This window comes from Xyrauchen texanus, chromosome 8, assembly GCF_025860055.1.
Source record: "Xyrauchen texanus isolate HMW12.3.18 chromosome 8, RBS_HiC_50CHRs, whole genome shotgun sequence".
Taxonomy (NCBI): domain Eukaryota; kingdom Metazoa; phylum Chordata; class Actinopteri; order Cypriniformes; family Catostomidae; genus Xyrauchen; species Xyrauchen texanus.
In genome coordinates, this window is record NC_068283.1 from 11942964 (window position 1) to 11968196 (window position 25233).

General features: G+C 37.9%; 1 protein-coding gene across 4 annotated transcripts in view; it reads left to right on the plus strand.

Annotated features, from left to right (window-relative positions):
• Window positions 1-25233, plus strand: part of LOC127647679 (brain-specific angiogenesis inhibitor 1-associated protein 2-like) — a 132212-nt gene that overhangs the window by 33149 nt on the left and 73830 nt on the right. For all 4 annotated transcript variants that reach the window (XR_007971089.1, XM_052132086.1, XM_052132084.1 and 1 more), the window contains exon 3: window positions 8052-8138. Coding sequence is in view for 3 of the 4 variants with exons in the window: in XM_052132086.1 (XP_051988046.1) it covers window positions 8052-8138 (87 nt within the window). In the remaining variant the exon portion in view is untranslated. The remainder of the gene's footprint in view (window positions 1-8051; window positions 8139-25233) is intronic.

Here is a 25233-nt window from a genome sequence, read left to right on the forward strand (position 1 = left end):
TGATGCGTTTGATCTGCGGATTGCAACACTACCTGAGCTGCTCTTTCACAAGAAGTTGAACTTTTGGGGGAAAACCACTGCCTTGAGTTTGCTGTGCAGATCTTGTGTGCTTTGCAATATACTCTTATACTTTTTGAGAGTATTGATGCTTCCTTGTTTCCCTCCCATCGTGAAGGACAGATCTGTTCTTTAAATGCACTTTGAAGAGACAAGGAACAGCAAGACTTTTTCTTTCTAACACCTGGCACGCATAAATTATCCTCACCTTCACTGTCTGGCACAAAAAATGTTGTGCTCTAGGAGTGATTTAATCATAAACATTGGTTGTGTAGATATGAATGGTGATGACACCGCAAAAAGTCACACCCACAAAGCATGGTACGCTAGACTGAACAGAATATACTCTGACCTACTGCCCCTTTCTTTGCTGTCAAATTCACCTGCTGTCCCTCACTCAGGGGAGGCTGTCTCCCCTGCTGCCCCTCCCTGTGTGTCTGTCACTCTATGAGAGTCAGCTGAGGCTGTCTCTACTGCTGCCCCTGCTTTCTCTTCTGCTACAAAGAAACAATTCATGTTAAGATGCCACTGTTACTCCAGTTTATTTCTTGAAAAGCCTCTGAATAATCTGTTTGGCCATTGACTTGCCATCTAACTATGCTAGCTATCCTAGCTAGCTAGCTCGGTAGCCGTTTCTTCCTCATCTGTTGGTGGATTTCACTCTCTTCTTGAAATATAAAAAATGCTCATTATCTGAAAATCAAGGGTACAAACATTATGCTTAAAACAGTAGCGTTACTTCAACTTGATTAGTTAACATTACAAATAACCTAACGTTACATGATGAGCCAACTTGCTCCTCAGATGCTGAAAATAGATATGTTGTCAGAGCCGCTGGTAATAACGTTAACGTTAGATAATTAGCTAATGTTAGCTAGTTAGATATAATGTTACATACATTTTGCATTGTGTTTCACGATAAGCAGCCATATATGTCAGTTGAGATGAGTGAGGACATTGACAGCTAACGTCGTTTGCTAACTTTAATGTTACCTAACTTAGCTATCATTAGCTTAACGTTAATTATCAATGATAACTTCTTCAGTAACTTTATCCGTTTGCTGTCGTACATTGATAATGTTAAAAATGTGTTTGGACCAGTAGATAACTGCAGTGGATAATGGAACGTTACTAGCTAATGTTTACCTCAAATGATGTTGTGTCCTCAAAATGCCTTAGTGTCTCAGATGCAGCCAGATGGTACCAGTGTGTGTGTGTGTTTGTGAGGGAGGCTGACTTGAGTGAGAGATGCTTTGCTGAAGAAAAAGGCACAAAACACGATGTTAGAGACCTTATGTTATTATGAGAACTGTAAAAATATTTTCGGTTCATTATGAAACTGTGGTGGGACAAGTTGGACCGACGCAGTCTGGGTCGGGAACCTATGGCTCACAGAAACAGAAAGTGTGGGTGCGATTGCAAAGTCAATGACATTGTTTTGATTTCCTTTTTCCTCAATTTTACAGCCTACTTCTGGTGAACAAGGTTTGAAATGAACACCCGCCAAATGAAGATTTTTCATGCGGAGTGTTTTGCTGATGTACCAGCCACTGTGGAAGGAGACCTGTAAGACTTCTCGGAGAAATGTATAACAAGAAACTAGACACAAAGACGCGCGCTTGACCAAACGTGCTAAGATTTTGAAGAACAGACGACATTCATAGTGTTCTGGGACTTGTTTCCCAATAACTATTGATCTTAGCTGTTAAGAGCATTTTCTATGTGCGATTTTATGAACGTTCGTTATTTTTTATGTGCAACCCGGTTGTGATATAGCACCCGCAAAATGCGACGAGACCCAATTCTGTTTGCGAGCTCCTCTGCAAATGCATTTCATGCATGAGTAATTTTGCTCATCTACCCGCAAAAGGTGTCTCAGAGTGACACATGACAAGAAATGATGACGTGTTTGAAGAAACCAAAACCTTATATTTTTAAGAACGGACTTCTTTTGTCATCAATGCTCATGTCTGATTCACTGTTCAGAGGTGTGCAACGGGACCCTGTTTCGTGAAACGAGCGCATGTAAAGAGTTATCACTCCTTTTTCTCTGTTTCATTCAACTGAAAACTGTTTGCAAGAATAATGTAGTCTATGAGAATGCTGCACATGATCTTCGATCATCTCGTGAGGTGCTGTGAGTTTAGTTCACTCTTACACATTGTAGGTTCAGTAATATATATACAGGTATCTTTGTATTAAATAAACAAAGACGAAAGTGATTAAATCACAAGGTAATTCAAGACTCATTCACCTTGAACCTAAAATTGAATTCTATTTTTTTTTCTTTAGGCAACACAAACCATATTAACACACACATTCCATAATAATGATAATTTTTCTTTATGACCAAAACAATACAATCACATTCGATAAGAACACACATTGACAGCATTTTGTGGGAGCACAATCATTTTTTAGGCTTATTTATTATGATGATTATTATAATTATCTTTACATTTATAATTGTATTTAGTTCTTAAGTTGTATGCTAGTAATATTCACCTGTTGCTGCATACTAATACTTGCGTGATGGCAAATGGGTTGTTGGATTTGGGGAGGTGGTTATATATACGATTTTTTTATCACTTTGTTATTTGTATTGCTTTTTCATTTAAAGTGCAATTTGAATTTAGAAATGTCTTTTTGTTTCAATAAATTACATTTTTAAACAAAAATATTCACTGAACTTGGGGATTGACCATATAATTGGATATTGATATTTTATATGCGATTATCATTCAAATGTTTTTTTACATGGCGCCCAGTCCAAAAGGGAAGTTACATTTTTCATGAAGTAAAATTAAGTAATTATATGGAGACCCGCACAAACATGTGTACTCAATTCCATATTGCAACATGTTACCTATTAATATTTGCATATTTGTTTGTTTTTGAGTAGTCTATGGGCAATATAAACATTTTATTTTATCGAAAAACATTGTTTTTGAAAATGGTAAATTGTTCATTTGTGGTATGGCTCTTTCGAAAAAATGCATCAACCAAAAATAAAATAAAATTGGCTCCTTTTAGTGTAAAAAGGTTCCTGACCCCTGGTCTAGGTATTTAATGGGAATCACTGCACTTATGAATTTGTAGTTTAATTATCTGGGGTCTGAGGGTGTTTTGGGCCCTGGAGAAGTTTTGACATGCCTTGACATTTGTGCTTTTTTCAGTTGCTTAAAAGCACATTAATGGCTTAAGTCTGAACACTGTATTCAGCACAATCTGGGCTACAATAATATGTGAGCAACATGTTTGTATTTTTGAGAAAACAAAAATTTAAATCATTGAAATAAGGCCATATAACACATACTAGACTTTTGAGAACAGGATCTTGTAGCCTAGAGTTTTTGCTACAAAATTATGTGAAAACATCCTGATCACTTTCATACAAAACAATATAGTCATTTAACGTTTGTAAGACACTTTTAGTGTTAGGTCATATGCAAGGAGGCGCGAACTATCATGAATATTGATTGTAATTCACACCTGGGGAGACAAAAGACACTCCCCTGGGCCTATCAATGAGGAATGTGACAGAAAGAGAATGAATGTGAGGAGACTTGATGATCAAAATAAAGTTTTAAGTTAAAAGAAGTAATCGGACTATATATTTAATACGGACTATAAAGACTAAGACTTTACTTAATTTTAGACCTACACTACCGTTTAAAAGAAGTCTCTTCTGCTCAACAAGACTGCATTTATTTTATCGAAAATACAGTAAAAATATTGATATTGTGAACTATTTTACAATTTAAAAGAACAGTTTTCTATTTTAATTTACAAAAAATGATTTGTGCATCTGTAGAGGCAGCAGCAGGCACTGATCAGAGATCAGAGAATTTTGGCCAATTAGAAGCGCTAGTTTAGTCAGAAAAAAAACCATACCTTTATTGGTATTTGCCACTGCTCTGAAAGATGCTCATGGAAGTTTTTTTTTTTTCCCCCTATTCGTTCGGGCGCCATGTTCCGCCAACGGTGAGGCACCCAGACTAGCTCTTCTGATTGGTCAAAATTCTCTGATCTCTGATCAGTGCCTGCTGCTGCCTCTACAGATGCACAAATCACTTTTGCTCCATATTTTACACATACATGTGGTGCAAAATGGATAGCGCACGAAAAAGTGTTTGAGACTCGTAGCAGCAGATTCAAGCAGTTGTAGTTTTGTCCTCGTGTTTGTGCTAGAAAAATATCAAAGAAAAAAAAATATTTGTGAGGAAGTATTCTACAAGTGTGCAACTCTCATTGGATGAATTCACATACTGATTTGCGGATGAGCAAAATTTGTCCTTGACTTCACAGTTTTTGATGCGGGTGTGTGAATGTGTTTTGCACCATATTCACTGCAGCAACTGTAGAAAACCTGTGAGTGAACAGGTTTCTTCATTTGTGATTCATAGAAATGGATTTGTGGACATAAAATGAATAATTTGAGAAGGTGTAACTGTTGTGTTGTGTTAGTGGGAGAGAAAAAAAATCTACAAGTTTGCAACTCTTAAAACATTGTTTTCTGTGACTTCAAATGTACTGATACACATGTGTGGCTAATCTCTACAATTACAAATTCAACTGTCACAGGCGCTCAGTTGTTTTGCACCAAAAATACCTTCATACTCTCTCTCCTTATGGGCACCTGCCGGCGATGAGTGAGCATGTGAATCTCCATTGACCAATTGATATTACTTGCTTTGTCATATGGGGCAAAAAAGTCTCAATATTTGATTGGTTTCATAATTTTGGCTTGCATGTTAAAACGCTTTAAACGTCTGCAATTCTTTGCAGCATACTTTCCTCATACATGCTTTGTGAATTCAAAGTGCTCTGATTTACAGTTAAGTGTAATTCTATATGTACACACATTTTTGAAAATGCATATGCATGCAAATATACAGGACACAGTTTGCAGACTGAGGAATTTTCCTCCTGCTCCTGTTCATCATATAGAACAAGAAACAACAACTGAAATCATGTGATCCGTGAATATTTGGCACAGACACAACGTGTCAATTAGTGGCAAAACAAACCAAGTAGTCAACTAGTCGGTGCAACCACTATTGTACGCTAGTGGTGCAGATATTACACTCTTCAGCTTTAAGATGAAGGAGCTATGACACAAGCTATGGATGCGATGAAAGGAAACAAGAATGTTGGAAATGATTCTAGAAATGTGAAACTCTCATAGTTTGTTTATAACCAAAAGCACCTGTGTTTATAACCCAAGATTGACATGAAGCTCAGGAGACTCTTATTCCACTATAAGCCTGCTGGGCAGGAGTTACACATGTGCACTGCTGAGTAGGGCAATCTCTTGCTCTCTATTCTATAATGAGCCCTGCCAACCCTGAACAGATCAGTAACAGTCACCAGCACATGTTCCAGCTCAAGGAGGCTTTACAGAAATTAAACGCAGCCGCTGGTACAGTCACAGACCAGGGTATTCCTTGTAAGGGATACAGACACTGCTGCCTTTGGTAGTATATCGCCATCAAACGCAACCACACTAAACCAACTACAACTGCCAGCCTAGACCAGCATGACAATTCTTAATGGTCTAAGCTGATCACACACACATTCTCTTTCTCCCTCACACACAAAATGTGTCCAGGGAGAGTTTTTGATGTAATGCTGTTCTGTTTATCTTTTTCTCCGAAGTTGACATTTGAAAACTGTAATGAGGAATGGGACTGGGGAATGTGTGTGTCTGTGTCTGTGTCTGTGTCTGTGTCTGTGTCTGTGTCTGTGTGTGTGTGTGTGTGTGTGTGTGTGTTTGTGGAGGGAAACGGCTGCATTGGTGTGGTTAAGAAAAAAAATACCCAATTTCCATTGTCACAGGAGGCTTATCTTTACTCATTTTAAATGTGTTTCCTGTAAATCTGATTTTGTTTCCTGTTGTGCGACAGAATCGTCCATTACAATAGCTTTTGTTGTGACTCATTACCCAACTGGACCAACATACACAGATGAGAGTAGAACTAGGTTAAATAGCTAAAGAAATATATTGCTATATATTTCATCCTTTTGACAATGTTCAATATAAATATATCAATATTTGTGTTTTGCTCTGAAATGGCTTAAAATGTTGTGGATGTTTTTTAATCAGAGGAATTGTTATTTTGAGCACAAAGCATCAGTTGCCAAGTTGATTCAAAATGTTGTGTAAAAACAGTATATATCCAAATGTAGTTAAAATACATGTATTTTAAGATTATAATTGTGATTATTGTTAATTGAAACACACAGACTTCAGTGAACATTTTTGAATGATGATGCAAACATCAGAAGTTGTTGAATCAGAGTTTTAAATCGATTAATTGAAATGGACAGTTTGAACTGATTCACAGAAACTTTTAATGCTATTTTTGCTAGAGGGCAACTTGCGCGGCCACTTTTTCAGCCATCTTGGTTATGGAAGCATTTTCCCATTCAATTGTTTTCCATGGGAATTTCATAAAGTACTACATAAGAAACAAAAAATAAAAAAGTACTTAAGCCATGAACCAAACCAACCAGGTGAATCACAACATTACAAACTTTGATTTGAAGCAAAAACGTATTTGTAAAAAAAAAAAAATGATAAAGGATACAAAACTGTACTTTACCCATGAAGCATTGCGAATGTAGTTCAATTAAAAACAATGGAAAAATATAAAACGTTTGGTCTGAAGTTGTTGATTTGCAAGTATATTGTAAAATATATCAATAAAACATTTTAAAAGTGTAGGGAGACCGACTCGATTGCGTCATTCAAAGTGCATCATAAGAGTGGGCTGCCGCTGCAGAGCCCTTGCCGGGATTTATTTGCCCTGATTTTCTAAGTGGTAGATTCAAGGTTCATGTATAGTGTAGTTTTTTGTATTCTTTTTTTTTTATTTTTAATTAAGTTAAAATAATTCAGACTGATGGCTTCAGCCGAAGCATATACCATCGATTAACAACCTCGGAGCTCACGTTAGTTCTGTCTTTTTAAACCTTTATTTTAAGTTTTATTGGTTATTGTTAATAATCAATTTCCATTTGAATGGGATCTTCCAAACACGCACTGTTGCGCTCCATATATAAGTTTATATAAGGCTGCAACAACATCTCTGCCTTAAAGGGATAGTTCACCCAAAAATGAAAAATCTTTCATCACTCATTCACTCACCCTCATGCCATTCCACATGACTTTCTTAAAAGATTTTTAGAATAATATTTATATTCTGTAGGGCTATACAATATAAGTGAAGAGTGATCAGACATTTGTAGCTTTATAAAGGCAGCATAAAAGTAATCCATATGAATCCTGTGGTTTAATCCATGTCTTCAGAAGAGATATGATAGTGTGGGTGAGAAGCAGATAAAAACTGGTCTTTAATTTTTACTGTAAATCTACATTTTCACTTGCACATTCTGGTTTGGAAATGACTTTCACATTCCGCCACCTACTGGTTGGGGCTGGTCAAAGGTGGAGATTTTAAAATATGGGAACTTGCTTCAGAAGACATGGATTTAACCAATAGAGTCTTGTGGATTGCTTTTTGGAGCTTCAAATTTTTGGTCACCATTCACTTGCATTGTATGGACCAACAGAGCTGAGATATTCTTCAAAAAATCTTCATTTGTGTTCTACAGAGGACAAAGTTATACACATCTGGGATGGCATGAGGGTGAGTAAATGATGAGAGATTGTTTTTTTTTTTTTATTTTGTGAACTATATAACTTGTATATGTGTATATAACTATAATATGTGCTCACAAGTCACCACACAAGGAACATGTTTAATTACAAGGCCTTTTGTAAACGTGTTGGCAAAAAAAAGCTAAATGCAAGTTTTATGTTGTTTTGTAATTTTTATTATTGTCAGCAAATCATGTGCCAATATAGTGCGAATATTTCAAGATTTGCCCAGCCCTACCTGAGAGCAGTCTCATCCTTATAATGGGCTCTTTGATCATTGAAGTGCCTGTATCACTGTTATAACAACATTTCTCTTGCCTCCATCTTGCAGGTGTGACGTTTGCAGCGAAGGGTTATTTTGATGCTCTGGTGAGAATGGGCGAGCTGGCCAGTGAAAGTCAAGGATCGAAAGACTTGGGTGAGTCCCACTGCCCTGTTTTTGTCCTGTCCTCGTACAATCCGCCATATCGGAACGGGGGAGTTTTGTGGCTTGATCCGAAATGACTCCCTAAATCCACATCCTCAAAAAAAAAATCTTGATCCATTTTTGTTTGTCTTGTTTTCCATTGATTATATCTTAACATCCTTATGACAAAACATTTACTCAAGAAACAATATAGGGTAAGATAATATGTTGCTTCCAGAGAGTATAAGTCGAACAAAATGTAGTGAGGTTTCTGCTTTTAAAGCAAAAAAAAAAAAAAAACACACTCCAGAGAAATAAACTTATAGCTAAAATGTATAATGTAAAAAATACTTTCACTTGTTCCTCCTTAATATGGAGAGACAACTAAAAATAAGGCGTTTTTAGTTGTTTGGGAAACCTATTTGAAAGCGATGTTTTTGCAATTCTATTCCATTTTTGTGTCACCAGAGGAGCAGAAATTACTGACTCCAACATTAATTCTAGATATTTTAAGATATTGAGAAAAAATATATATATTTTCTTACATTTAGCATCTTGAGTAAATTTATCATGTTTTTAGGGTGTTTTATTTAGGCATGATTTTTTGACACTGTGGATCATGAAATACTGTTGCATAGACTTAAAAGTGTTGGTTTATCAAATCACGCTGTATTTTGGTTTAGAAATTAAGCGGAAGAACACAATGTGTACAGATAGAAGGTAAACACTTGTCATTAGAGATTGCTAAGGGTGTCCCCCAAGGATCTGTGTTGGGGCCCCTCTTATATGCTATTTATAGAAAGTGTTGATAATTGTTTTGCTGTTGATACTGTTATGTATTGTAGTGTTTCCTCTAAGCAGCAAGCCTTGCATAATCGACAATTAGCTTTTGATGTCATTCAGTTACGGCTTTACAATTTAATACTTGTTTTGAATGCTGATAAAATGAAACATGTTATTTTGAAGTATAAAGAAAATAGTAAATAATCTTCAGTCTTTGAAAGGAAATGTGATTAAGTTAGTGAAAGAGTATAAATACCTTGGTATTATTATCGATGATACACTATCTTTTAGTTCTCACATTACTCGGCTAAAGAAAAAACTGAAAACAAAGCTAGGGTTTTATTTCCGAAACAAGCTCTGTTTTTCATTTATTGTAAGGAAGAAACTCGTCTCTGCTACATTCTTACCAGTACTTGATTATGGGGATGTTGTGTATCAATTTGCTCCATCTTATCTATCTTCTTTGGATACTGTGTATCATGGAGATTTATCGAATTGTAAACCCTCAACACATCATTTTACATTGTATAATAGAGTAGCTTGGCCTTCTTTGTCTATTAGAAGAGTTGCATTGGTATACAACTATATACAAGTCTATCTTGGAGTTCTTGCCTCCCTATCTCTGCTGTTTGATCTAACGTAACCGTGTTTGGAAATATTCCCTTCGTTCTCAAAATTGTTATACTCTTGCTGTTCCCAATGTTCGAACTGAATTAGGTAAAAGGGCTTTTAGGTATGCAGCTCCGTTTGACTGGAATTCTCTTCAAGTGAAAATGACGTTACAAAACTTGGTGTCTATGGAACATTTTACATTTATCATTTGTCACCTTGCAGATGAATCAGTGACTTGTAAGTGTTTTTAGTATTGTAAATGTTTGTTTAAATTGGGCTGTGTATTTATTTTTTTTTATTATTATTTGCTGTACATCTTGGCCAAGACACTCCTGTAAAAGAGATTTTTAATCTCAGAGAGGTTATTCTGGTTAAAGGTTGTTATAATAATAATTTTGATTGAAAAACAGAAATATACTTATTAAGAACAGTGCAGCAATGTACTGATGTTGTTTTCACTAGGCGCAGGTGTCAGGTTTACTGGGAATTTGCACCTGTGAAAAGCTTTTTACTTTGTACAGTGAGTACCTTTTAAATCTGACACATTTCAGACGTAGTTTATGTACCGGTGTAAATAATTACTTATTACTTATTTCACTCGCTCAATTTTACGAGTTTGCAGAGAAAATTAAGTCAAAAGGCTGACAGCAGTGCTTGGGAATTCATTTGCTATGCTACGTGGAAACAAGGCGGTGCATTATTTATGAACGGTGTAAACAGCGGCACTAGTTTGAGTGCTCCAGACCTGCCAGTTTTAACTTCTTGAAAGAGCTTTTCACTTTCTGCTACAGGAATGCTTTCAGAATTGTTAGTTGGTTGGTTGTTTGTTCTGCCAAGGGTGTGCGTGTGTGTGTGCGCTCGTGTTCGTGTGTGTTTTGTGTGTGTGTGTGAGACCTTATGCTTGTTGCAAATGGGAATCGGCTAGAGGCAGGGAAATTATTCCCATTCATGGCTACTTTTGAAAGGCTGTATATAGAAAAAGATGCTTTTTGCCACCAGAATGATGTAGTTACTGCATCTATTCTACACTCTAACCAGCCAAACCTTGATCCCTTGACTTCTGGCCCGCAAATGGAAGCCCTGAGTGAATATAGTCAACTTTTGTTGCAGATATCATGAGTTTCTAATGACTGTTGCTCAGGACATGAAAGCAGCATCAACATAATTTCATTTCCACTGGAAGTTTGTGGACTAAGGCGGAATAAATGTCCCTTTATACCTAAAGCAATCTACAGATTGCAGTTCACCTCTCATTTGAACTCAAAAATGGTATTAGCACTTGAATCCCACTCTCTCTGTCTCTCTTATGCTCTCTCGATGAGAGTGAATCACATTGAGATCAGTCTGTTACAGCTGCAGTGATGGATGCCTCAAACTCAAATTCTTCCAAAATTCTCTTATAGTATTCCATGGAAAACAAATGTCAGAATACTGGGTTTGAATGACATAAAAATGACCGTAAATAATGACAGGACTTTTGTTAAACTATTCCTTAGCGAAGTATTATTAGAAGTCCCTAATAATAAATAAGAACTGCATTTGTATTTACACTGATTTTACAATGTATACTACTGCTTATATAAAAGGTGTTGCTATAATAAGCACTTTATATTTTTCATTTATATCTTAGCAACCATATGAGGTAAAAATTAGATTATTTATTTATTTATTTATTTATTTATTTATTTATTTATTTATTTATTTTTTTCTCCGTTTCCCAGAGTGAAGTGAAACATAAACATATCTGATTTTCTGTTTGTAACATTTTTCATTTTGAGGTTCTCAAAAACGTACTTTTTCTATTTCCTATACCGCTGGTCTGATTTGCATGCATTTTTATAGATATTTATAGACCCTCTTGACAAATTTATCAGTGGAATTTTGATTTGTCAAATCATTTGGAAGATATTGGTTTAAGCGAAGTCGATTTGGGCCAAAGACAAAAAATGCATTGATTTCAAAAGGATCTGTACATTTTTCATGCAAATTGGACCAGTGGCCTTGGAGGAGTTCGAAAAAACATAGTGACAGATGTAAATGAAATGTGAGAACGTGTGTTCCAAACTGCATGCGCTTCAAAATGATGTAGAAATAGTGCAGAAGTAACTAGTGTGAGTAGCATGTTAACTCTGAAAATGTGACAAAAGAAGTGTACTTTGAGTACCCGGATGATGCACTTCAAACCCTCAAAATGGAGTGTGGAATATTGGACACTTCATGTGCTCTGCGCTCGCTGCTTGCTTTATGTAGTGGAAGGGGTGGAGCTACCGCCATTGTAAAATGTGATTAGTTGATTTTACTTGGTGTTGAAACCCACTGCCTTTAGAAAAATTAAGTAAATATTATTCTGATCTTAAAATTTATGAGCTACACTAACTCAAATAAAAATTTCTACTCCAATACTAATACTATTCTCAAAAAACTAAGACAACACTGTTTAAAGTCAACATATAAGCTGATTTATTCCTTAAAAAAAAGCTCAACTTAGCAAAAAAAAAACCAAAACTTAACTTTACAGATCTTTATTGTAAAGGGTTTAAACAATATTTTCCATGCTTGTTCAATGAACCATAAACAATTACTTGTGTAACGGCCGTTAAGACATTAACCGCTTACAGACGGTTGGCAATTAAGGTCACAGTTATAAAACTTAGGACACTAAAGAGACCTTTCTACTGACTCTGAAAAACACCAAAAGAAAGATGACCAGGGTCATTTCTCATCTGTGTGAAAGTGCCTTAAGCATGCTGCAGGGAGGCATGAGGACTGCAGATGTGGCCAGGGCAATAAACTGCAATGTCCGTACTGTGAGACGACTAAGACAACACTACAGGGAGACGAGAAGGACAGCTGATTGTCCTTGCAGTGGCAGACCATGTGTTACAACACCTGCACGTGATCAGTACATCCGAATATCACAACCGTGGGACAGGTACATGATGGCAACAACAACAACTGTCTGAGTTACACCAGGAACGCACTCACTCCATCAGTGTTCAGACTGTCCGCAATAGGCTGAGAGAGGCTGGACTGAGGGCTTGTAGGCCTGTTGTAAGGCAGGTCTTACCATACATCACCGGCAACAATGTCGCCTATAGGCACAAACCCACCTTCGCTGGACCAGACAGGACTGGCAAAAAGTGCTCTTCGCTGACAAGTCGTGGTTTTGTCTCACCAGGGGTGATGGTTGGACTCCCGTTTATCATCGAAAGAATGAGCATTACACCGAGGCCTGTACTCTGGAGCAGGATTGATTTGGAGGGGGAGGGTCTGTCATGGTCTGTGGTGGTGTGTCATCTCAATGCTGTGCATTACTGGGAAGACATCCTCCTCCCTCATGTGGTACCCTTCCTGCAGGCCTCTCCAGCATGACAATGCCACCAGCCATACTGCTCGTTCTGTGCATGATTTCCTGCAAGACAGGAATGTCAGTTTTCTGCCATGGGCAGCGAAGAGCCCAGATCTCAATCCCATTGAGCATGTCTTGGACGTGTTGGATCGTAGTGTGAGGGCTAGGGCCATTCCCCCCAGAACTGTCCGAGACTTTCCAAGTGCCTTGGTGGAAGAATGGGGTAACATCTCACTGCAAGAACTGGCAAATCTGGTGCAGTCCATGAGGAGGAGATGCACTGCAGTACTTAATTCAGCTGGTAGCCACACCAGATTTCTGACTGTTACTTTTTTGACCCCCCTCATTAATTGCTTATCCTGATGCCATCCAAGCAGAACACAAATTAAGATTTTTGGAAGAAGATGGAGCTCTGTCATGCCTTATAATGCCAGTACACCGGTTGTATTAACCTGGTGTAGAAAGTTTGAGAGTGTTTTGTCAAGCATTCCCTTTTTGGATTTTGTGTGGAGTATGGGTCCAATAACCCCAAAAAAAGCCACTGTAGATTTTTTAGATGCAACTCTTAGGAAATCTGAAGCAATAAACCATCCAAACAATGCAAGGGACAAACAAAGTTCAAGCCAAACTTTTAAACAATACCACAATGTGTTGACAATTCATCGTTGACCAATTAACTTGTATGTCTCTGTTATATGACTCTCGTATCATTCTATTTCTGCTATTTCTTCTTACATAATAAAATAATGTTCACTCAAAACAATATATAATTTAAATGTTATTTCTTTGGTAAATAGGTGGTATAAATGTTCAGTCAGTTGGACTTTATCACAAAATAAACCCCTTCAAGTCGAGCTCTAATTGGGCAAGCTACTCAAAAAATAAATAAAAATGTGGCTAGCTAAGCTACAAACTACTCAACAGAAAATGTTGCAAAAGTGATCACCGCGGGGCCCTTCCCGAAGTGTGGGGCTTGGTGTGTCCGAACCTGTTGCACCGCCCTAATGACGGTTAAATAGCATCTTCGGCTTGCATTGATTTTTAAATGGTTTAAACTCAAATGGCATTGAACTTGTTAAATTGTTGCACTTAAATATGCACACCAGAGCAAAAAACAACTTGGAATCATGTCTAATTGTGTAACAGACTGTCACATAAAGTCCTCTTTGCAACCTGAACCTTTTCAGAACGCAGCACAGCGAATGAAACCCATCACTAGTGTTAAGAGATACATTTCGAAAGTCAGGTCGGGTTAAAGACCTCTATTGCACATGTAGAATAACCAAATTGTGATTTTGGTATTCAAATAGTGGCATGTTGATAACCGAATGTCGACTATCCAATATCTCTAGTAAATATAGCAAAGACATTTTTAGTGTGGACGTGGCCAACAACCTCTTCACAGAGCAGTTTTTATAGTCGGAACAGTTCATTTTTTCAAAGTTTTCCTGAAAAGCCCACCTGCTCGTGAGAGCAGGCCTCCCAAACCAACTCAAACACGTTAGCACAGTCAGAATGTAGAACAAAGCATCATATCATATGGCATTTTCTCTCTGCTCTCTAAAAAAACGATAAACTGGTAATTTCGACCATGGATGCACTGCAATACCGCTGTGCCTGCCGACTCCTGGGGATAATGTTGGGGTTACTTCACTCCGCTCAACACAAGCTGAAATGCAAGACTTGTCATTTAGTGAAAAATAGCTTCATTTGTGCTATGTTAGGAAATATCCCGCGTGGTGCATTCATTGGAACAGGACTTCATGCGGGCAATTTGCAGCCTGATGTGTAGGTCTTCCTCTGTAAAGAGAAAAACAGCCATGGGGATTTGGTTCGAGACAGACTATAAATAATTTCTGCCTACACACACTCCTATCCTTCACTTCATTCCTTGCTGTTTCTCTGTAATGTTTCTTTCCATCTCCCACATTAAAAGCCACACATTTTCACACACTTGTAGTTGAGCCTGGGCAAACATCGTGCCTCTTTATATGACGTCCTTGGATGCAGAAAGCGTTTGCAGTGGAGAGCACCCTACTCTCATTTGGATCTGAGCGAGTGTGTGTGTACACACACATACTCCCTCCATTCCTCCCCCACTCCCATACACTCCCACACACAATGGTTTGTTTAGGATAATGATGCCTCTGTCACCATATTTCCCACTCATATCCTCCCACCCATTTTCTCTGTGTTTCTTCACTGCCTGCATTACATCATTGTTATACTCTCACCCTTGCACAAGCAGACAGCGATTGAACAGGCCTAAGATGACGACACATCACAACACGGTGTACTCCCAATTGTAGCATCGGGCCACACGCACCACAAGATTACATTTGTATTCTCACCGACTGTTTCGGTATCTTGTAAGTGATGTATTAAATCAGGTTAATGCTGTTATTGTTGGGTTAGATATGCAAAAATTGGTCAGTTACATTTAAAAAAAAAAAAAATCTGATATTTGCCAAAGTGTATACTGTTGCTTCTTGAATAAGTGTAGCAACGAACAGAAATTGAGGCAGCATCCTTCACTGCTTGTGATGTACAGTAGTTGCCATGAGAACAACGCTTGTCAAAATTTGCCTCTGACTTGTTTTGATGTTAGGCTTCCGTTTGATGTGATAAATGAAACCATTATAATTCTTGTCTGCTCCATTTAAGTATTCCGTTTCAGTTTCCAGATAAATGATGACTGATTTGATTAAAATCACGTTACAATGTTCTGCCTTGTGCCCCATTCACAAATACAGCGCCAAAGTGACCGCAAGTCATTAATTTCAATGTGAGTTGACAATTTAAGGTGACATGAATGACAGTGACTGGTGGTGATAAAATGTGGGCGTGTCCAGCAATGCAACTAAATTTTAACTGCACTAATGAGCCGCGACGGTGTGAAGACATTGGAGCTTGTTTGATCCTTCTCACGTGAGCCCACATTTCGAAGGTGATTAATAAGAAATGAGGGAATGACGCAAAATGTCAGAAGTTGGGGCCATCTTAAGTAGTTAGATTCATGTATTGATAAGTGCTTTTCTTGTTCAGTGTTTTTCTTGCAATGTACACTCACCAAGAACTTGCGTGATCACCCTGACGTGGTCTTCTGCTGTTGTTGCCCATCTGCCTCAAGGTTCGACATGTGCATTCTGAGATGCTGTTCTGCTCACTACAATTGTACAGAGTGGTTTTCTGAGTAACCATAGACTTTTTGTCAGCACAAACCAGTCTGGCTACTCTCCACTGTGATTAATTTTTTCAACTTACCTTGATGGTTGATGTGAATATTAACTGAAGCTCCTGACCCGTATCTGCATGATTGTATGCATTGCATTGCTGCCACACAATTGGTGATTACTGTAGTTAATCACATGAATAAGTAAGTGTTCTTAATAGGTTAGTGTATTGTGTACATACAAGCGCTTTCCCCTGTAAAATGTTACTGTCATGAAAATGGTTTTATTGGCAAATTATATCATAAATAGATTTTTTTTATTCCCCAATGACATCTTTGTGGCAATACTTGCCATTTGTCATTGAATTTTCAAAAGCTGTGGCCGGTTTTGTGGCCCATCAGAAACGTGATGACATGCCGCGCCGCAGCGGCTTGAGGTTGTCTACAGTGGATGCGTCAAAGCTGCACATTGTCTCGACTGTTCAGTTACATGGACCATTCAACTGTAAGCTTGTAGATAAACTTCAGCGATAGTAAACTTTGCATCCTACTTTATTCTTCAGAAATTCAAACCACTCGCCTTGTAAATGAAGTCACCTTTTAAAGCTAATTTGCTCTAAATTGTTTGGGAATTTTTTTTTATTAAATTTTCATTTAAAAGGGGTGCTTTTGGCTTAAACACACAAAAAAATCATTTAATACAAAAGTCAAATGAAAATGTATCCCTGGAAGTCTTGCTATGACCTTCTCACCTTTTTCACCTCTTAGGAGTATGCATCCCTGATTTTTAATGGATATCAATTGTTTTTGTTTTTTTAAATGTATAGTTTTATAAAGTTTTATTGTTAAAAATGTTGATTTTTATTTAGTTTTGGAATTATTTGGTGTCGTACCAGAGATTGTAAGGAGGAAGAAACGGACCACTTGAATGTGAGACATTGCAAGACATTGCAGACATTTGGAGGCTGTAGGAATCCTCTCATTGTTCTAGAACACACAAGCAGAATAGCTTGACCAAAGTGAAAAATATTTTTGGACAGATTTCAGTTATGGTGTGCTGTGAGCTATGATATTGAAATTTTAATCTTTGTGTGTAATTGCATGCTTATTGGCTGGATAGACAAAAGCTGCCGGGGGTGTTGTCCCTAACTGTAATGTAATCAGGACTCATCCATTCTTAAACCCACCTGAGGAGCAAATGATGTGAAATGATGATAGTTTTAATTCTCTGTCATGTCTGAAGAATTTTCCCAGTGGATCAAGTGACCAACAAGATATTGATGCAGGAAGAACTGACAAACTATGAGAGCTTCATATATTTTGTTCTCCAAGTAAGATTGCGAGATACAAAATTACGCCTCCTGTCATTACCTTAGTTGAAAAGACAGGAATAATATGAAAGAGAATACAAGTATAACCAAAGAACACATTTAGGCAAGCATTTCTATTGCTATTTTTCTCAATAGATTTTTTTATCCTCTTATCCCCAAGCATGAACTGAACTAGTTCTGCACCGTTTGTGAATGTGAATGCAAACTGACTTAAAATTTGACAACCATAAAACATTCCATATGACTAGGTGAAAAAGTCCCATAGACTTGCATTGATGGATGAACCAGAACATGATATATAAGGACCAGAGCATCATAGAGACTTGGGGGTGGACTCTTATGACTTGGATTAGTAAGCAACACTCTAAAAAAAAAACACCTGGAAGCTCCCTAGCAACCACCCAGAACACCCTAGCAACCACATAGCAACTAGGGCTGGGTACTGCCTACTAGTGCACAATACAATGTATAGTATGTTGTGATTTAATGCATTGCATCACAATATGATAAATTGATTGGGACTTAAAACTGGGCCAAACATGCAAGAGACATCCAGTATGTCCATGAGAGAAAGTGAATCTGCTGGTTTCAATCTCTTTGTGCACAGTTTTGTCCAATGCAGCGATATTGCGAAATTAGCAATAATGAACCCTGTTGTAAAAAAATTTATTAAAATATTTTCATAATGTTCCAAGTTGGAAGGCAAAATGGACATTAATACTGAAATGTACGAATTTGTGAATCCAAATTTGATCAAGCATTTGCTGCAAAATATATAACGATCTAGTTATAATTGACTTTTTGATGTTCGTAGATCAGAAATCAGGGAGGAAACGGGTTAATGACGGCTGGTAATTGGTTGCTAGCTAAGAGGCATTGTGTTTGTTCAGGATTAGATGTGTTTTGCTCACACTTATTTAAACGGAACAGACGGATCACTAAACTAACTTCTGACAACCTCTCACTCTCTCACCTGGGTCTGTCGGAATGAGAGCAGTAGAGCTCTTTTATTAGCCCTGTACTTCAGTCCCAGGAGCCCTGCTTTCTCCTGCTCTATTTCTGAGAGCAGTACAGCTTGCTGGTAGAGATAGGGCCCACACACACTCCCTCACCTTGCCCTTGATTTGCTGTCTTGGCATATATGTGTTGACACAGACACACATGTCTTGACTCTCTTGATCCATTCTGGGTGAAAAAATGTCACATTAAGACTAAATGTTGGCAATATATCTAATAATAATGATGTTGTCGCGATAACTTTTACTGCCAATATAAAATTCAGCAACATCGTGAGTATCGCAGTGATTTTGACTGTCCATTTGGTTTCCTAAAGAGTGTGCCATTTTAAATTATTTTCACGATTTGTCTCTTGGGACTTGTGGAGTATGAGACCATTAAGACATGGATGTTTTAATAGCGTCTCTGACGTAAACTACAGTTTTCAGTTTCTTTTCAGCTTCAAAAAAAAACACAAATCAGTTCAAAATGTCCATTTCAATGAATCTATTAAAATCAATTAGTTTGCGTCATCACAAAAAACTGTTTATGTAGGTCTCCGTTCCATTTTTCACATATTACAATGTTTAGTAAAAATAAGACTGTCAATACTGGTGGTGATTACATAGGAGATAATCTTTGAATGCACGATGTGGAGGCGCGGAGGGTAGTTGCTTCTGCGAAGTGCATTTAAAATCGTTTAACACACACCTAGCCTTGGATTATCCTCCTTATACCCTGATCACTTGCCAGCATTGATTAGTTACAGCTGTCATTGATTATTACAGTGCAAATTTTGACTGCAAGAATAACAATAATGGTTCACTTGATCTCTGTCTCTGATTTAGAACAGGCAGAACTCTAGAGCTAACAACTTTAGATAAAGTAGTGCGATAATAGTACAGTTTTTTAGTTGCTGACATGACTGTTATAAAAGTAGCACTTACTGTTCATAATGCGGAGAAAGATAATAACAAACCTGCTCCCAAATTGCGATGTGGCCTTGCACGATTACAAAACGGCAAGAGGCTGCGTGTTATGAAACTGTTTACTTCCATTCAGATCTTCAGTCAGCGATGCGTGGTAGCGGGGCACCCTGTAGCGGTTAGCTCTAGCAGCACAGGTTGAACAGTGCAGATTAAGTTTTCATATTACAATATAAATTGTCTTGCCTCGTCTTCCCGGACAGCGAAAGATGCATTTGATGGGTCCTGTTATCTTCCTCCCCCTCTGTGCAAAAAAGCTGAATGTCAAACCTTACTTTCCTCAACCACTATGGGTGATAAATACAGGGCTGATGAACACTGTTGTCTTTTCTGTGTTTCCTGTAGCACTTCAAAGTTGAATTTAAGACTACGCTGCATGACTTGATGATGTTGTTTTGTGAATTTACCGTTAATCCCAGCTTTGAGATTTATATTTGCATCTGGAAGTCATTTGAATTATATTGCCAAGCCCTAGTTAAGACTGCCATAGGTTTCATAGAGCTCAGAGCTGGAATAGATAATAAGCTTGCTGCTGCCCCATGAAATTAGAGGCTTTCTGCTTTTCATCTGGTAGTGCTTTATTACAGAGATGGCTTCCTCTCAATTGCTGTTATTATAATATGTCCTTTTCTTTTATCATTTTTTCTTTCTTTGTTGCCTTCTTTCTGCTCCCAGACCATTGGTGGAAACTTATGCTGCCTTCTATTTAAAACCATATATGGGATATTCCTAACTGATACTATGGGTCTGTTTTAAAATTAAATAAAACATGAAGTGCAGATATGCCCTTTTAAAATGAACTCTGTGGCAGACCATTTCTGTCAGAACACACACATCTGAGGTCATCTCCTGAATCAATCTGTGCTCCGCTCTTGAATACGTCTCCATAGATAAGGGTGGGTGGTTTGTACCGAGAACAGATTGATTCTCCAGCTTGTGAGATAGTGTTGTCTCTGGATTTCGTTGGGGTGGTTCAGTCGTGTCCTCATCTCTCTGGCCCATTCCAGCAGGCTGTCAAACTGCTTTATGGTACAGCATGTTTGTCCTGTCAGAGGGGTTCCTCCACCTCTCTTCCCCCCTTACCATTAGCCGAGGAGCACCGGCTGTGCCAAGAGGATCCCTCACGCATGCCCTTCACCATCAAAAACTGCCAAAAAGGCAGTTTTGAGTCCAAGCATCACTGTCAGATGCAATGGGTATATTAACACACTGTCGTCTGTCAGGATTACAGACTCTCTGATCTCTGCATCTTTACTTTCCCTCTGTTTCTCAGCCTCAGATTTTTTCTGGTGATAAAAGACGCATATAAACACCCTCACAAAAACAAGCTTACAGAAAATTGTGTGTTTTTCACAAAATTCCATGTGGTTTTTGTGTAGTTTTGGGGCATTTTGCATGTGCTCCCATGTGTTTTACACGGCACTTTTAACTAAATTAAAATGAATAAATTGAACATGCTTCCAAATGTGTTCACGTGTGAAATTAATGGCATCCATTACAAAACGGACTGTGGTGATACCATGGCACTAACATTTAAGTAAGACCAAATCCACGTTAATCGGTTTCCTAAATTAGCTTCTACAGTGACATGCGGTACTGCGTGCGCTTCACTCCACAGAGCTCCATGTATTGGACAACGGTGACGTGAGTCATGTGGATCCCATTAATGTCAATGCTTTCCAAAATAAGCTGTTTTGGAAAGCATTTTCGAAAGTCACCATTTTCAGTGGAGGAAAATGCGGTTTCAGTGTGGATGAGAGGCACAAATGTAGCAAAAATAATGCGTTTTCAATAGGGCTGTCAATGGATTAAAAATTTTTGATGTGGTCAATTAATCGAATAAATCACAATTACGCTCTTTTTTGTTAATACCATGGTATTCTTTGAAGTACCTTTACAATAAAGTACCATGTAAATACCATTCACCATGTAATATGAAAGTGTGCGCAATATGGTAATCATTCCAGAAATATGTATTTCACTACACTAGGAAATATTGCAAATCTAGACAGAAAATAGTGATTTCAAGGTTACCATATTGAATTGACACACAACCTAAACATCAAAGTGTAACTTTCAACTACTTGAAGGTACTATATGTAATATTTATTACTGTACTAAATCATAAAATGACCATAATATGTCATTAGAGAATTAGGAAACATGCTAAGTTGAAATACTGTCTTCTCTGATAACAATGCTACAGCCAGTGTATTCTACTTTGAAGTTTCCATTCCAGGCCAGAATGTCTGTTTGTTTTGGCCTGTGTAATCCCGCCCACTGCCCACTCACCAATAGTATTTCGACAATGCCGGGTTGCCAGATTTGAATAAGTTTGCAAACACCACTTCGTACTGCAGCCATGGAAGCCAGCAAACAAACTGGATTGGAGATAACAGATTCCAACCGACCTATAAAAGCCTCGCAATCTGTCTAAAAACCACCATGACCAGAGGCGTAGTAAAACAAGGATACATTTTGGGGATGCCTTTGGAAGATGGAGACAGCTTAAAGCCCAGAAATCCTTTAAAGTGGATGCTGAGTTGGCTAATTTGCATGTCCTCATTCTGGCAACCCACATGAGCTTCGAGTCTGGGGCAGGGCAGACAACTCTCCAATATTTAGAATTTGGACTGCAGTACCCATTTCAAACACTTGTTGTCAATCTTACATGTAGCACCTTTAAATCATCTGGTTGAAGTTATAGTAAGTGCTATTTATGTTGCATCAAGCCCTCCAGATGTCTTTTATCAAATCATTGTTTAAGTCTGGTTCCAAAACACCATTCATTTTCTAAACAAGGGAACAGTTATTTACGATAACTTATCTTTAAAGACACACCTACTATGAGCCCCAAGGTTTATAATCAATGGCATATGCATCTGTTAAAACCATCAGTCAGTGTTATTTCATTTTATTTCTTTTTTTAAATCTTGTTTAACCCTTCCATGTTCTTAACTCCCCACTGTTGATCACAGTTCAGCTGTCACAATTTGTACATTTTCTCCCCAACAACTGCATTATCATCAATAACATTATAAACAGTTCTAACATTTTACAGTGTTTATATGAACCAGGTAGAATGAACAGGAGGACCTCATTAGGTGGTACTTTAATAGCTTTGTTTAGAAAATCATAAAATAAAATTACTCCATTGTAGGATGTCATGGTTTCAGGCCAAAAAGTTAGTTAAGTTGATGTAAATCAGTGTTTACATTTTATACAGGTCAAAGGTTAAGAGTAATTCTGGTGAATTACTTAACTATCAATTATCTTGAGTAGAAATTATCCACCAATCAGAGAATCGCAGCAAACAAAGAGCGCCAAATAATCTCTGCAGCAATCGGTAGTGGTTACACTGTTCCGTATGAATTTTCTCTGCCCACATGCAAGGATAAAATAAAATGATACACAGAATAGAGTGTCATAAATTTTCGGCAGTGAGTTTTCCATAACAAGAAGAACAATTTCTTGTCTAAAATGTCCATATTTGGCAGCAATAAATTTGAATTAAATAAAAATTTTATTAGCAGTACATCCCATTTGTTATCAGATTTTGAAAAGCTATAGCCAGTTGTGCAGCCCACCAATAAAATGATTTGGGGCATCCCGCAGTAGAAATACCTTCTACAACCAACAATACAGCCACTTGGCAACCTCCAGTGATGAAATCGCTATATCTGTGAATGGAGCAATAGACTGCATGTGCAATAAAGTGTGACATAAGGACCACTTGATGCAGCAGCGCACCAGGGGATGCATAATACCGTTTCAGTATCAGCACCATGGGAATGATGTAATCTGCTCACTGTACAAAATGACAAAAGACACTATGCAGGTACATTAAGCTGATATACAAAGACCTCCATTTTGTTCTTCAGAATGTCGGCACTCCATATCTCAGTTTGGCTGGAAGCATCAGCATTACGACTATTCCCACGACACCCCGCAGTGATCCATGCTTGTCCATTGTCAGTGATTCACTCTGCTCTTCTACTCGTTCTCCTCCTCCCAGACTGGCCCGGCCTGTTTAGTTTGCCAGCGGCTTCTGTTTCTCTTTTTTATATAAAAAATGGATAGTTAACCAACAAATGTAAACTCTCTCTCATCATTTACTCACCCTTATACCATCCCAGATGTGTATGACTTTGTCATCTTCTGAACTCAAATGAAGATTTTTAGAAGAATATTTCAGCTCTTTTGGTCCATACAATGCAAGTGTGAATGGGTGCCAAAATTCTGAATTCAGAAGCAATGTGATTGGTGTGGGTGAGAAACAGATTAATATTCAAGTCGACTTCACCTCCCTGCTCAGTCAATCTGCACCTTAACTTTCACATTCTTCATGCCATATCACCTCTACTGGGCAGGGAAAATTATTTTTCACAAAAATGTACTTCAATCTGTTTCTCATATCACTTCTGAAGATATGGATTTAACCACTGGAGTCCATTCACTTGCATTGTATGGACCTAAAGAGCTGAGATATTCTTCTAAAAATCGTCATTTGTGTTCTGCTGAAGAACATCTACACATCTGGCAAAACATCAGAATTTCCCTTTAGGTAGATAGGATCTGCACTTGCATGACTGTAAAGAGTTAACCCCCCTCTCCGAACGTGGTTAATCCGGCCCTTTGAAGGAGCAATTTTACTATTGTAACAAATTTTGTTGTAGGGCTTATAGAGGAAGCGGGAACTAGTTTCCACTATCCATTTGAGTCATGTTTTCATTCTTTATACACAGCAATCACTTTACAGCTTACATAAAACAAAAAGTGGCTTTTCAGCATCCACAAATAAAGTTCAGCTTTTCAGCAATCAAACAAAACACTCGTAATAAACAAGCAGTCTCTTGTGTGTCCCTCTCTCTGTGCACCGGGCCATTATTATCTACCCAATCTCTCCCTGCAAACACAGAAACCGTATTTACCCCGCAGTTCATCTCAGGTGAACCTCCTTACTGCTTCCTATCATCCAAGATGGGCACTCGACCACACCCCCGCCTCCACAATTATATAATAGCTCACACCTAAACATTAACATTTCTGCCATCATTTACTCACCCTCATCATTCAAAACCAGAATGACTTTTTTCAAGATGCCCTTACAATGGAAGTGAATGGGGCCAGTTACTAAATGTTAAAACACGACCAAATTTGCTGACCAACCTTATCTGTGTAAAGCAATATCCAATATTACAACTTTGTTGTCATGACACTCATCACACACTTTTTTTTCTTACCCGATTTTGAAAATATTGTATTATTATTATTATTATTATTATTATTATTATTATTAGGTTTATTTTATGTAGCGCCTTTCTTCAAACTCAAGGTCGCTTTACAGGATGAGGGTAAAAAAAAATAATAAATAAACATTTGAAGAGTCGGAGGAGCATAGGTCAAAGAGGTATGTTTTGAGATTGATTTTGACTGAGGGATAGAGTTCCAAAGTGAAGGGGCAAGTGTGCAAAAAAGCCCTACCACCTAGTGAGGTCAGCTTGCAACGTGGAATGAATAATAGGCCAAAATCAGATGACCTGAGTGAGCATAGTGGGCTATAGTGGCGTGTGATGTATGAGGGGGAAGACAATGTAAAGCTTTGAATGATGTACGGAGAATTTTGTATTGAATATGATAGGAGACAGGTAGCCAGTTTAGGCCTACAAAGTATTGTGATGTGAGAGGTGAGATTTCTTTGAGTAGGTGAGAACCCTAGCTGCTGATATATATATATGTATAGAGTGTGGGGTCAATGATAATGCCAAGATTACGAACAATAGCGGAGTGTGATCAGGGGGACGTGATAACACACTTGGAGACCCAAATATTAGTAGGTCAGTTTTATCAGTTTTGAGTTTTAGAAAGTTACTGATCA